Raw genomic sequence first — 13,686 nt, 5'->3', positions numbered from 1 at the left:
ACAGCGATAGGGGTTTAATGTTTCTGAGCTAATCCCTCTCCTTTTGGCTAGGAAATTGGAGCCTCATATGTCATGAGGTAGACTTACATCCAGAGATTAAGTCTGGTGGTTGGGGGCTATTTACTGGCATTCAGGATGTCTGCAGTAAGTTGCTGCTGCTGCCACTTGGGCCCATTTGGAAAACAGTCCAGGCTTTCAGTGCAGGGGAAAGCTGCGTATTCAAACACTTTCAGGTTTTTGACTCTGAAGGTGTTAAAGATTATCCATCCAGCACAAAGACAGCAACAAGGAGCTTTCTGCTGCGTAACTCTGCATCCTAATGTGTTGCTTTCACGTACATCGTCTCTGGATGAAAGCATCATACATGCCTTTAAAGGAAAAAGGCATCTGAAAGTGAGGCAAGATTACGTTTTAAATTGACATCCAAGGTAAGAAAAATGAAGGGATTAAAGTTGAAAGTGACAGGAACAATAAGACGGACAGATATAGTGAACATTAACAGACATCCATGAATGTAATAAGTGAAAGAGTGTGTAAGAGATTGGGTGTGACATGGAACCAACACACTGAGGATCAGTGCAAGGTCAACATCTTAATCCAATACCATCAAAACACTCCTTGAAGATTGATGATCTTTTTGCGACAAAATCTTTTTTTTTTAAGTAGTTCTGCATGTATTTTGCAGCAGATCATTCAAGAATTGTTTCACAGATTTTTGCCTTCCAACCCCCCAAGCACCTCTAACGCAGATGCAGGGATCTCTGGAATTTAAAATCTCTTGCCTTTCAATCACCACCTCTTCGAGCTTCTATCTCCTGTCATGTAACAGTTGGGATTTGATGGCAAAAGAAGTGAAACTGTAAAGATAACCACAGGGCAGTCAGGCTGTCTCAGCAGCAGCAGCAGCATCTCCAAAAAGTCACTGTCTTGGTATTTTACTTTGAGTCGCGTGTGACGACATGGGTTGGAGAGTCGCAGCGTTTTTACAAAGGGGCTTTGATTTCAGCAGGGCGTCCGCCTGTCGCTCCGTCATTGAAACGGCTCCAAATTTTGCTCCTGGAACACATTTTATGAGTAACTAAGGTGGATTATTAATCATGCCCTTTTTGGAACAACTCGGCTGTATTTCAGTTGCTGTTTGCTGTCTAATTAAATATTTTTGATTTTGCCCTGTACATTTTAAGTATACAAAGAGTCTGGTGTTCACCCACCCATCAATCCATCCAGCCACTCCTGTCTCTTTTTCAGTAGGACTCCAAGTTTTTGGCTCCCCACTGTCTTCCTTCATGCCTTTCCTTTTGTCTCTGATCTTTCACAGCATTTTCATGATCTAATTTCTCTTATTAATTCTGATTTTCCTCAGCCTGTCTGCGCCTCACCTTCTGCCGTTTCCCTCCATACATGTGGTACAATAAAGGCAGCGCAGTGTGGCGTCTGGCTTGGGTGGAGAAGCTTTCTGTCTCTCTGCAGTCAAGCTTTCTGACAGAGCAGAGCGTGTAAATTCTGCGAAGCCAGCAGAAGCCAATCCACATTGTTCTTTGTTCACCTGTATCTGAACTCGGCACATCTCTGAATTCCAAATCAGCTCACATCATAGCGGAGCACTTAGAGGGGTGTTACCTGCTGCAAACCACCAGCTTTTGATCTGCACAACAGTGGAATTCAGCTAAGTGCTCTGGGGTAACGGGTTTCATGTGAGTTCAGCAAAGAAGCGGGCGGATACAAGAGCCATATAATGACAATTACACATACACAACTCTGATAACTTTAATCACCTTCACAAACCCATAGATAGACTCACAGTGGCACGCAAAAACTTTCTTGGGACGTGTTGTTGCTTCTGTAGACAAAGTCTTTCACCACAATGACAAGTAAAATAAATCCTAACTATGAAATGCTGGTTACCCTCTAGAAATAAAGCTAGCACAGTGTGGCAGCAGTAATATGAAGCAAACATTTTCAGCGGCTCATTCAAAGACAGGTTGCCAATAAATTGTGTTTTTTTTACCATTCAAATGTTGTTTTTCTTATCAAATAATGTGAAGTAAAGATAAGAAAATAAACATGTGAAATAGATTTATCAGGTGAGTTTCTTTCCTGGGTAAATTCTGCACTTCATTCCCGCTGGAAGCCGTTATTATCACTAATGTACTCCATATGTTGCCCGTGCTTCATGTTTAATAATCTTTGTCTCCAATGAAAGCCAACACAAATCTGGATCTGAACACATAAAACAACTGTGCCTCAGTTAGCATTTATTATGATCTTTATTGGAAAAACATCCCACGTGGGGATCAAATCAATCTTCTTTCAAAACTAACTTAACAAATGTATCATCGCACTATCAGTGGAACATACAGCTGCTAAAGCATTGTCTCCAAACCTACATGTTCCCAACATGAAGGCTCACCCAGCTGCTGCCAGCCCCCACTCGTGAGCTCATGCAGCAGCCTGTGTGGCAGGTGCTGCTCATGAAGCTTAACGATGTGGCTCATGCTGCCTTAATCAAACTCAGGTCCCCGTCTCGAGGTGATACAGTAAACCGAAGAGCATTATTGCTTTGTTTGCTGCTCAGAAATGGTGTGTTTGAGTGTTTGATTGATATGCCAACACGGCAAGTCGTGTTGTGTGTCGTTCCAACACGTTTTTGGGGAGTTGTTGCGGTTCATTCCACATGAAGCAGAGATAAGACGCCGTCATAACACACCAAGCCTGTTACAACCACCCACCGGCCTGTTGATGACACCTCGTCCTCGTCCTGTTCACACAAGCAAAGCTAGTCCTAAGTGTCCGAAGTGGCGTGATATTTACAGATATCGCACATCATTTTTTCATTTTAATTCAGTGTTGTGCCAGTTCACAGCTTTTCTGAACTAGTTCAAGTTCAGTTCATACATGCTCAAAGTGAACAGTTCACGTTCAAAGTTTACAATTTTAATTCTGAACTAGTTCAAAGTTCAGTTCATTTTACTTTTTTCGTGAGATATTCAAATAAATACTTTTTTTCACACTACGAACTAGAAATCACTATACGTTCTTTGAAACTGCTCATTGTAGACATTTGCTCATGACACTGCAATTGCGGGTTTCTTACCAGGTGATGAAACTTGCAGCAGTACAGACAAGGTAGACCAGTTGGCTGTGTCATTTGCGTTTGGGGTTGGCAGGGGGTCTTTTTTCCCTTTCCTCCCTTATGACCCTCGAGGGCGTGCATATATGCATTCACATTGGATGGGATGTTTTAACTCAATGTGCCGTTTCAAATTCGACAAGGACGTTGTTGATGTCCTAACTTGTTTTTGCTGCGCAGGTGGACATATCTTACACAGAAAAGCAAGATTTTTGCCGTCGGGGTCTTGGTTTGCAAGAGTGTAAAATTGTTTTAAATGTTCAGAAGGAGAATCGGTGTCTGTCTCCGTGCCATCACTTCCACTAGCTTTTTTTTAATTGCAGCGCTTTCACTCACTCTCGTCATTGCTCTCTCTCTCTCGCTCTCTCTCTCTCTCGCTCCTCCAGCCCTTCGCGCGCAATTCATCACGGGTAACGTCGTTCGGAAGCCAGTATGTTATTCAACTATTCTCAGCCAGACACTACGTTGCCCGCAATGCATTGCGCACCCAATGTCAAAAACATTTCTGTCTGGTGATACATGATTTAAGCGGCACCAGCGAGAATACAGGAGGGAGGAACTTTCTCTCGTTGCGTTTCAAAAGAGAAAACAGATGTCACTCAGTTTTCAATGGAAAACAAATTCCAACTTTCATTTACAGTGATGTCTGCCGTTCATGACACATAATGTGAACTCATTCACGTTCAAGTTCTTTATTAAAAAACGTGTTGCGTTCAGTTCAACGTTCGCGAAAAAGTGAGCGTGTTCAATGAACGCGTTCTTTTGAACTCGTTCATGCACATACATAAACATCATGTGGAGAGCAAAACTATGTGGAACACATTTGGGCAAAATAGATAGAATCTTTGATATCCTCTGATGATGATTTAGCCTTTATTTTTCCCTTTCACTTGCCCTAAAAGGACGGCTGACACATGTACAGGACGTTTTGGGATGTGCATCATTTAGAAGTTAAGTCAGCTGACGGCGGTGCATGGAATCCTGAATTTAGATTTTTATATATCAGGTTACGTTTCAGGTCGGGACTGGACTTATTGAACTAACCCTCAGTTTGAGTAAATGAGAAATCAGATTGTTGAATCTGAGGGAAAATACAACCTAAGCTTTCGGTTTGCTCCTGCTTCTAGTCTCTAGCCATTCGGTTTTGTTTCTTACTTGACTTTAATCTGTTGGCTACTCATGATGTTTTCTTTGTAAGGAATCAGATTCATCCTATCACAATATTAATGGCTCATAAAGACGTGTAAAGCGTTGTCATATTTTTTCTTTTGAGGTTCAGGGAAAGCATCGGAAATATTGCCTCATGAAAAACAAACGAGATTGACGATATAATTGTGTGAGAGTAAAGATTAATTAAGAATTCACCATTTCCATTACCTGCATCTTCTGGATCTTCGTCATAGTCTTCATCATCACCAGACGACAGAGAATCTAAAAAAGGGAAAGACAAAGACATTTCAGAGTTCATCATTAATATTTTGGATTTCAACGACTGATTCCTTGTTAAACTCTGAACTTTGTTTGGCATCAGATAACAATTGCATCTGGCAGGTCAGCAACTCAAGAATCACAGTTATGCAAGAAAAAAACATGAAATAAGACCGTAAAAACAGCTGAAATTTGCACACATTACAGATTAAATGGTGCATGCTCACAAATGCGTATCATTATACACACAAATGCACGTCACACTTAACTGTGCATTGAGAAACTCATGAATGAGTCTACAGTTCTGTGTAGCGCGGCGGCTCTCGCATATTGCAACCCAAACATTTCCACACATGTCAGAAATCAGAGGCTCATTAGTGTGGCTGTATGAAAGTGTGTGCACGTGCAGACACGAACCCAAATGCAACCCTTTCCAGCTATCCTCGCAACACACACTAACCGACGCTGACGCTTGCTAACAGGTCTGCGTGTCAGTCTAATTATTTTGCAGCCACGGTCACTGTTTAGATTTGTTGTATCACACTTTTTCACAGCAGCGTTGTAATTATTTTCCCTCTGACCTTGGAGTTTTCTGGTTCAGTTCCTCAGGTCTGTTTAATGAGAGCCAGCTGTTACCTCGGCAGCCCCGGTGAGCTAAATTTGCTCCCGAAACTCCTGACCAGCAGGTTTTTGTTTCTATTATTTGACACCTCAGTCCACAGAAGCCCTCCATGACTGTGGAACAACTCAACAGAGACATTCATCCAATTTTACAAGTTTGGTGGAATTTTGCAGACAAGGAAGGAATTATTTTTTGCCCAACTGTTCCTCTCTTTTTTTGGGGGGTAGGGAGTTGAGAAAACAAACCTTAAAATGGTGAGGAAGACACACAGATTGGTGTCACACCATGAAATAACAAACCCCTATTTTGAATTGGAAAGTTTTAGCAGATTAACTGGTGACGGGTGGGGGTGTCAGGACTGGGTACAAAAGGAGCATCCACCAAAGGGCTACTTGTTCCAAGAAGCGATGAGCCGTGGCTCGCAACTTTGTACCAAACTCAGTCAGAGTCATCGATCAACTAAAAATACATATTTCTCAGTACAAGACGGCAAAGAAGTCTGGCCATGTACGCGCAAACATATGTCTTTGACGAAACTCCAGAAATTTATGATGCATCTGCAAAAGCTCTAAACCTTTTCATGCACTGCAGCCTGCAGATAAGTTCTTTCATCCCCTCACTGCTTCTTGTCTTCAACATGAGTACCGTCTGTGTACAATACGATCTGGCTGCTTTCTGCTGCCTGGACGACGTCCAGGTGCTAAATCTGATACTGCTCCTTGGTATCTGACACCTTATTCAAATATTTGAGGAACAACACAATACAGCATGTGTGTTGTAGGTGGACTGGAGGCTCAGTGTTTAAAGTATAGGGAGGGGGAACAGGATATTGTCATCACAGACTGACTTCTCAAGCAATTCAAACAGGTACTGAGTGCTAAGATGATTTGTTTCACGATAGCTTGCAATGAATTTGCGTCCTGTGTGGTTTCAACCCCTGAGACACGCTGAGCAGAGCTGGAAGCGAATTCACTTATCTCACGTTATTCGTGCACTTGTTTCAGAAGGAAAAATCCGACGTTAAAGCAGAACATGACTTTCTTCTGCGTGCTTGTGTGCTCGTATGTGTCCTGCCGTCTGGTGCTGATATGCAGGTCCAAGAGGAGAAGCTGTCCACCTCTAATCAGTGCTGGAAAGGGACATTTTCTCCCCGGCTTGCAGCTAAATACGTGCGCATGTGCGTGTGTTTGTGGTGAGATAGGTGGGTGAACTCAGAGGGAGCAAACGTGTGCATTTATTGCCACCCCATCTGTTTTCAATGCAGAAATCTTTTGAGTTAATTGCTTTCTAATTAGCTGTCAGTAACTGGCTCAGCTGGTGTGCATGAGTTTTACAGGAAAATGCCGGCTGACTTTTAAGCTGCTGTTCACTCCCTTCTAACCCCCCGCCCACTCCCCCCAAAACACTTCCTCCCCCATCCCTCACTCCATGCATGCTTATTAACAATCTGCTTGCATCACACACTTAGAGAGTTCATCAAGCCATCATCCTTATACATGTTCAAGAATTTCACTTTTGACTGTGCATCAGGAGGTCTGATCTGTGGGAAACTTGTCCTGATGTTAGCGTGTACAGTGTGTGTGTGTGTGTGTGTGTGTGTGTGTGAGTGTGTGCAGCTTGGCAGGGAGCTAATTGGGAGTTGAAAGCAAGCAAGTGGAAACTAATAGAACCCTCCTCCTGAGCAAGTTTTCACTGTCATGTTGAGACACCACCACTGTAACCACTTCAGTATCTTTGATAGGAATTACTTTGAGTCTCAGTTTGTCTGTCACACAGGCAGAAAAACCCGGACAGGTCCACTTCAGAGAGTTCTGCTTCTGCTGAAGCTCTGCAGGTGGCTCAAGTATCATGAAAAAATCCTATACAGTGAGTTTAATGCCGTGCTTAAATTACTTCACAGGTTACAGCTTTGATTTTGACCCAAGTTTTGAAGTAGAAAGACTTGAAGTACAAAATGCTCCCACCTGTCACCCTGAAGGTGTAGTTGCCGAGCAGCGTGTTGCTCAGGGCCAGTCGGCACGAGTAAACTCCGGAGTCCTCGTACGACACGTTAATTATGCGCAACATCCTCTGGCCCAGCCGCGTTCGGTTGTTCGGCACGAGTCCAGCACCGTCCTTGAACCAGACGATGGGCTCCGAGTGGTCCTCTAGGTCACATGGCATTTCCAGGGTGTCCCCCATGACCAGAACATAGTCGTCCACGAAGGCTGTCTCGCTGGACACAGAGTCTGCAAACAGAGAGGGGAAAACAGAGTTTTATAAAACAAAATCCAACTTGACCTACGATTACATTCATCTTTATTCTTCTGCCTTTTGTTCCGTTCTCTGCCAAGATGATCCCACACTGCTTCATTAATGTTGAGGTGCGGGCTCTGGGGAGGATTCATCCCTCCATCAGACCTGTTGCCACTGACCTCAGCCTTTTCTCCCTGTTTCCCTTCCTTAAGAATGGGTTCACCCTTTCATGGAGACCATTTCTGATGAGGCTTTAGTGAACTGGAGATAGATCAATTCAATCTCTCAGGTCCCGTGTCAAGTCTTTTTTGTCCTATTTCTAAGGAACATCCCTTTCACATTCTGTTCATCTGGAGCTCGTTTTTTAGGCCTGGCACTATTTTCTTCTCCACTTGTCCAGTTTACCAACTTTTTTGAAGGACACACGGTCCATCACTGTCAAACTGTGTTATCTTTGTCAGGATCTAACTAAAGGAATGGAAACGATGATGATGTCTATCTGCGACAGGCTGCAAGCAACAAAGTGTCCAAAGACACGGTTTAAAAATGGCTCTTTGCTAAGTTGCCTGTGATGAGCAGACAGGGCAGTGGATCATCCCTGGAGTTAGGGGGCCGTTTTTAAAGAACTTAAATAATCAAAAAGAAGCATTAGTGAAAGGGCAGTGGTGTACAGCTAACAAGCTATCAGCTAACGCGCTTCTGGAAGTCACAGCTTTTTGAAGAAGACAGGTCTGGGCCGCGTGGAAACGAACCACCCTCCTCTGTCAAACACCAGCTCATTTACTCCAGCAGCTCCAAGTGCCAGCTTAGTTAGAGCCAGGGAAAAACCAACATGTTTACCAACTTCACTCAGGATGCTGAACCCCGCTCAGGATGGAGGAGACATGTTTGGATAAAATGACAGAGGTCCCTTGTTTCTCTTCTCGTCCAATTATCAGAAGCGTCTTCTTATTCAGACGTCAATCACACACTATCGCTACTAGAGATGGAGTGGACATCCTCATGCATGTACGGGAAACTAAGAAGCGTACAAATTCATTTCAACTTCCACATACGCACGACTGCAGCCATCGGAGACGTTTCTGAACGAGCAGCTTTGGCAACAAATGACTCAACACGCACTTGTTTGCACACACAAGCGCCCCGCCTCCCACCCATGGGAAAGACTGGATGAGGTGTGTTGAGAGAGTGATTTATGAAGGCATATAAATACACCCACTGCCTTATGCAGACGGGGCCACGTCACTGAGCGGGGGACTTGAACCCAGCTCGCTCAAATACAGCCTCAACCTGAGATGAGGAAATCGGTTGAAATCCAAAGTGGCGCAAACAGGAAAATCTTCCCGGGGAATGCACGAGACGCACTTTAAATGATAGAAGAGTTATTTGAATGCGAGGCAGGCTGCTGGCGTGGACAAACGCACCCTCCCAGGCCGACTGCTTGATTAGCAGAGGCAGCAGGTAATGCTGCCAGAGTCACTTTAAAACACATCTGTGTCAGCTCATCATCCAGTCCTTTCAAATGACCGTAACAATGCAAGATTTATTTAACTATATAACTTACTAATCTTCTCTTGCTACTTTCTTGAACAGCCAGTCACCACAGCCATTGGATAAATGTAAATTCAATCAAATGAACCAAACGCAATATTTTTCGGGCCTGGAGTAAAATGGATGGAAAAGATGAATTGGGACTCTCAGTCCTAACTCATGCTTTACAGAAATACTGCAGACATTAAGTCAATAATGTACTTAACAGGGCTGTGCGGAGGCCTCTGGATTTGACAACGAAAATTTACAACACTTTTTGTTCAAACAAAAAGCTCCATTCAGGAGAAGAAAAACACTGAGGCAACAGTGCATAAATCCAAGCCCGGCATGAATGGCTCTCTACCTTTTGTATATTACTGTGAGAGAAACATGAGGAAATAGGCTGCAGAATATCTTCAGGTCTTAAACATGGGGAATTGGGCTTTATGGGGCAGATATAATATTCTCCAGAGACTCGTAGCTCACTTTGGCTTTATGGACCCCAAGCGCTCGACCACAGCCTCCACTGGTGGCTCGGTATGAGCAGCAGCAGCACCGAGACTCAGCTGGAATTGTTTTTCTGTATTAGGCACGCATTTCCTTTTTAAAGGGGTTGCTTCAAGTAGATTAAAGAAACATATTTCTACCTAATACCCGATGATATTTAATCCTCCGAATGCTTTCAGATGGGGAAAATATTAAATTGACAATAGCAAAGCAAGGCGGTGTAATACTTTAGTGAGATCCTTTGCTCTGATCTTTGGATGCTTAGACTGAATGAGTGCGCTGCGCTGCACAAAACCAATTTTCCTCCAAATTTGAAAAAAAAAAAATGCATAATTTCTCAGGTGTCACACAAAAGAGCAAAGCTCTCCTTTCTTGGTCACCATCAATGACTAAATGTCGGTTGCCGCTTCAGATCCCGCACTTTGAAATGCTGATTTGAAGCTGCTCCGAATTAAAGTGGATTTTGGGTTAAAGGGCCACACTTTGTGCCGCTGCACAACCTTTCAGGACCCATCGACCAGTCGTCGAGCTTCAGAGGAGACCGAGGCTGCCTCGTTGGACGTTTAAGTGAAAGCACAGTACTGCGAGGTCAGAGGTTTGAGCAACAAAAGATCGCGCTCGTGTAAGTGAGTCACAGAGAAATATGCGGGGAGGAATTCCCGATTAGCGACCGGGCCCTTTCAGCGAAAAAAAAAAAAGAAACCGAGCAGCTGTGTGCCCAGCTGTGCGGGACTGTGGTTGTACTGAGCAGCTCCAAGGTGAGAACTTTCCCTCAGACACCCCGAGTATTCATATGTGTGAATATGAAAAAATATGAAGGATGAAATCAAACTGGATCAGCATGTCTTGTGTGCTTCTTACAGGAGAATTAGGTTCGCTTTTGACAACAGGAAGTTTTCCCGAAATGTTAACAGGAGCTCTGGAACTCTGCCTGTAGCTACTTCCAGTTTGCGTTCCTGATTCTGAACTGGATCCAGAAACTTGCGTCTTAAGTCTGTACATAACTACGTGCTTTCTAACCATTCATACACACATTCTTACACCGATGGATGCTTCGGGTAGGCAACGTGGGGTTCAGTGTCTTGCCCAAGGATGCTTCGACATGTATCCCAGGGAAGCCGGAGTCGAACCACCGACCTTCCGATTGGTTGGGGGCGACTGCTCTTCCTCCTGAGCTAGAGCTACTTTGTGTTTAGCACCTGGTTCCTACAGTCGAGATGAAGCACCCTGGTTCTTGGAAATGGTTCAAGAGGTGGGAATGCTTAAGTTGGCAAAGTGATTCAAACAAAGCAGATAAACAAAAGCTCTGCTCGGACTTTCTGGTGGTATCCAGTCTGATATCAACATCTAGACATTCCTGCTGCTTTCTTGTCCGGCGCAGCATGTGTGAGCTATCGGCTGCCGTGTGTGTGTGTGTGTGTGTGTGTGTGTGTCTGAGTGGGGGCATTAACACTCCTTTCAGCTGCCGGAACCGAGGCCCAGCTGGAAGCAATGTGTGATACGTTCTTTCTGAGCATGTGTGTTAATGTGGATGTGGGCTCAGATACGTGTGAGTGTGTATGTAGGTACGACTGCAAACCAGATACCGCGCGTTTGTGTGCATGTGTATTTGTGCAGGGCAGGCTGGACAGTCACACCATAAATCAAGAGGCCCCTGCCCTCCTGGCCCTTCTTACCCTTTCAGTTCAATATCATAACAAATAACTCCTCAGAATAATATAAAGTCTGTCTTTGAGATACTGCCGAGCGTCGTCCGTTTAAGTGCCGCTTACAGACTCCGTCTTTTCTGTGCTTCTGAAGAGGTTTATTTATCCTCTACAAACTTCTCCAGGGGCCAGTGGGCAGGCCGCGGCCCCCGGGATAAAAAGGCCTCTTTATGTGGGAAGCCTTTCCATGCTTACACACACACACACACACACACACACACACACGTTGAAGGAGCGAGTGCAAGATCATAGAGGAACAGGAAGGAGTGTAGACTGAGGAGCTGTCTCCATGGCTGTTGTGGTATCAGGTCACAGGAGTGAACACTGATGACTTTTACTTCTGTAAACCCACTTTAACCCAATTAACACAACTCTTCAGCTTATTATTTGCTAAGGAAGTGCACACTAGAAGTTTTATTGAACTGAATTGCTCTTTGTACAAGTTTGAAAGTTCCCTTTCTCTATTTTGAGTATAGTTCACTTACCAAAAAACGACATAAAAAAAAAAACATAGATTAATTGACTAAGCGTTTTTTCCCTTCCAATTTTTCAATCAAAATTGCAGAAATGTTGTATTCCTTAATGCTTTTGACCACAATAATCAAATAGTGAAAATCAGGTATCATGGCAGCTGTAGAGCACTGTGTCTTTGTGCCTTATTGCTTTGCCAGTGTGGTCTGTCACCCACTCTCCAACTTTGTTAGGGTGTCTCAAACGTTTTTCATGCCAAGTTTTGAGTTTCGTAAGAATGTGGAAATCCACTGTAAATTCAAGCCAGAGTGGGACAACTCCTGAATCTATTCTAGATCTTTAAATCTCGTTTAAGGTGTTTTTATTACCTCAGGTGTACCGCACGTGTTTCCTGATTCTTTTATCTGTAAAATTCAGCGTGAGGATGATGCATTTTTAACTTTAGGTTTCTGTCAGTAAACAAATAAATTGAAGTTTCATCTCTGCTGCGATGAAAGATCAAACCTTAAAGCGTCCTTAAAAGAATTTGTCTGCCATGTGTCCTTTTAATCTCTTGCTGTCATGACAGTGTGATTTATGATGCTGGCTGGACGTCTTCGTGTTCAGCTGGCTGCTTTGCATAGAGCAACATTCACACAGGTTAAACCAACCTGGGAAGAGGCATCCGGAGGTGTAAATATTTATGGGACTTGCTTTCTTAACAGGTACTTTTCTTGAGTCTGGCATAAAAGCAGCAGCACATACCTTTTCAAACCATATCTGCATTAAAACTGCTTTTCAAAGTGATGGATTCCAGATGGTCCGGGGGGACATTAATCTTTATCAAGCTCCCTTTTTTCCTCCTCCTCACTACATTTAGCTAATAATAATAGAGCAAGGCTGTGTTTCCAACATGTGCAGAGCAGGCTGCTCCCCAAACAGCAGCAAACAGTTCAGCAACAAATGGCCTGTTGCAGGTAATTAGTTGTGTGCGTCTACTACTGTAAAAAAAAAAAAAAAAAATCCTTCTCTTTGAACGGAGAGAGCTATTTACAACTGGTGTGCATGAAGAAGTTGTCAACTGGCAAAGTATGCATGTGTACATTTTCAGATGTTTCAGATGATTTCAGAAGTTTTGTGCACGTATTTATTAACTGCTAAAAGTAACGGTGTGTAACAGTTAACAGTGACATCTAGTGGTGAAGTTGTAGATAGCAACCATCTTACATGGCGTCCACCCACAATCCGGCAATAAGTTGCATCTAGAGGGTAGATTAGCTACTGAGGAGAAATCAAGCTAATTCTCAAAAACTTCATCATTATCACTACATATCTGGGAAAAGTCAAACCAACGTTTATTCTTGTTTTCTGGCTTCGGCTAAATTTCTGTCTCAGAAGGTTTTCCAATTTTCCCCTTTATGTTTTTGTCTTCTTTGACACAACGAATCTCTCATTACAGTATCTACAGCCCCTAGTTCCTCCACTTTCTTTGTTTTCTCTCGGAACATTATTCTTCTGTGTGTTTTTAAGGTAGTAATATGGCCATTCCCTGCTCAAATAGAGCACTCAAAATAGCTTTTCTATAACAGTAACGTTTTGGGCTTGATAAGGCAAGAGGTTTTTTTTTCAACTTGAGGCTGTGGTGTCTCAGCAGCCTGGGCCAGTTCAACGCATGACAAACTACGAGACTGTGTCAAAATGACAGATCAACTGCAACTGTCCGTAGCTCAACTGCAGACAAGGGAAATGTAAATATTTGACAATAAAGCTGCTCGTTGAGTATTTTCAGTTTGATTTATATTAGGGTAGGTTTGGTTTGCTGTGTGTGCTAGTGTGAGGTGCCAGGCTAGGTACTGTATTCTCTTTCATATGCTATACCGTGTTTGAGGGTTTATTGAGTGTAATTTGTGTCAAAATTGATGTTTTTTCGTGGCTGTGAAAAATTGTACAATTGATCGCAGTAGAGGGTGAGGCCTAAAAAGGGAGATGTTGGACTGTTTCGGTGACATTTTGACCGAAGAATGTGCATTTTATTAAGGGCTAAGGTAACTGTGACAACTTGTGAAGAAGAGAGAAAT

General features: G+C 43.3%; 1 protein-coding gene across 5 annotated transcripts in view; it reads right to left on the bottom strand.

The window, feature by feature from the left end:
* fgfr3 (fibroblast growth factor receptor 3) overlaps window positions 1-13,686 on the bottom strand; it is a 66,591-nt gene that overhangs the window by 36,046 nt on the left and 16,859 nt on the right. For 3 of the 5 annotated variants that reach the window (XM_075448445.1, XM_075448444.1, XM_075448446.1), the window contains exons 3-4: window positions 7,145-7,408; window positions 4,496-4,561 (exon numbers count right to left, since the gene is read on the bottom strand). In XM_075448445.1, coding sequence (XP_075304560.1) covers window positions 4,496-4,561; window positions 7,145-7,408 — 330 coding nt within the window. The remainder of the gene's footprint in view (window positions 1-4,495; window positions 4,562-7,144; window positions 7,409-13,686) is intronic. The other 2 variants (XM_075448448.1, XM_075448447.1) reach the window with 1 other exon arrangement.

Source organism: Odontesthes bonariensis, chromosome 17, assembly GCF_027942865.1.
Source record: "Odontesthes bonariensis isolate fOdoBon6 chromosome 17, fOdoBon6.hap1, whole genome shotgun sequence".
In the NCBI taxonomy this organism is placed as follows: domain Eukaryota; kingdom Metazoa; phylum Chordata; class Actinopteri; order Atheriniformes; family Atherinopsidae; genus Odontesthes; species Odontesthes bonariensis.
The sequence above is the reverse complement of the archived record's forward strand: the minus strand, read 5'-3'. Positions and strand labels throughout refer to the sequence as shown.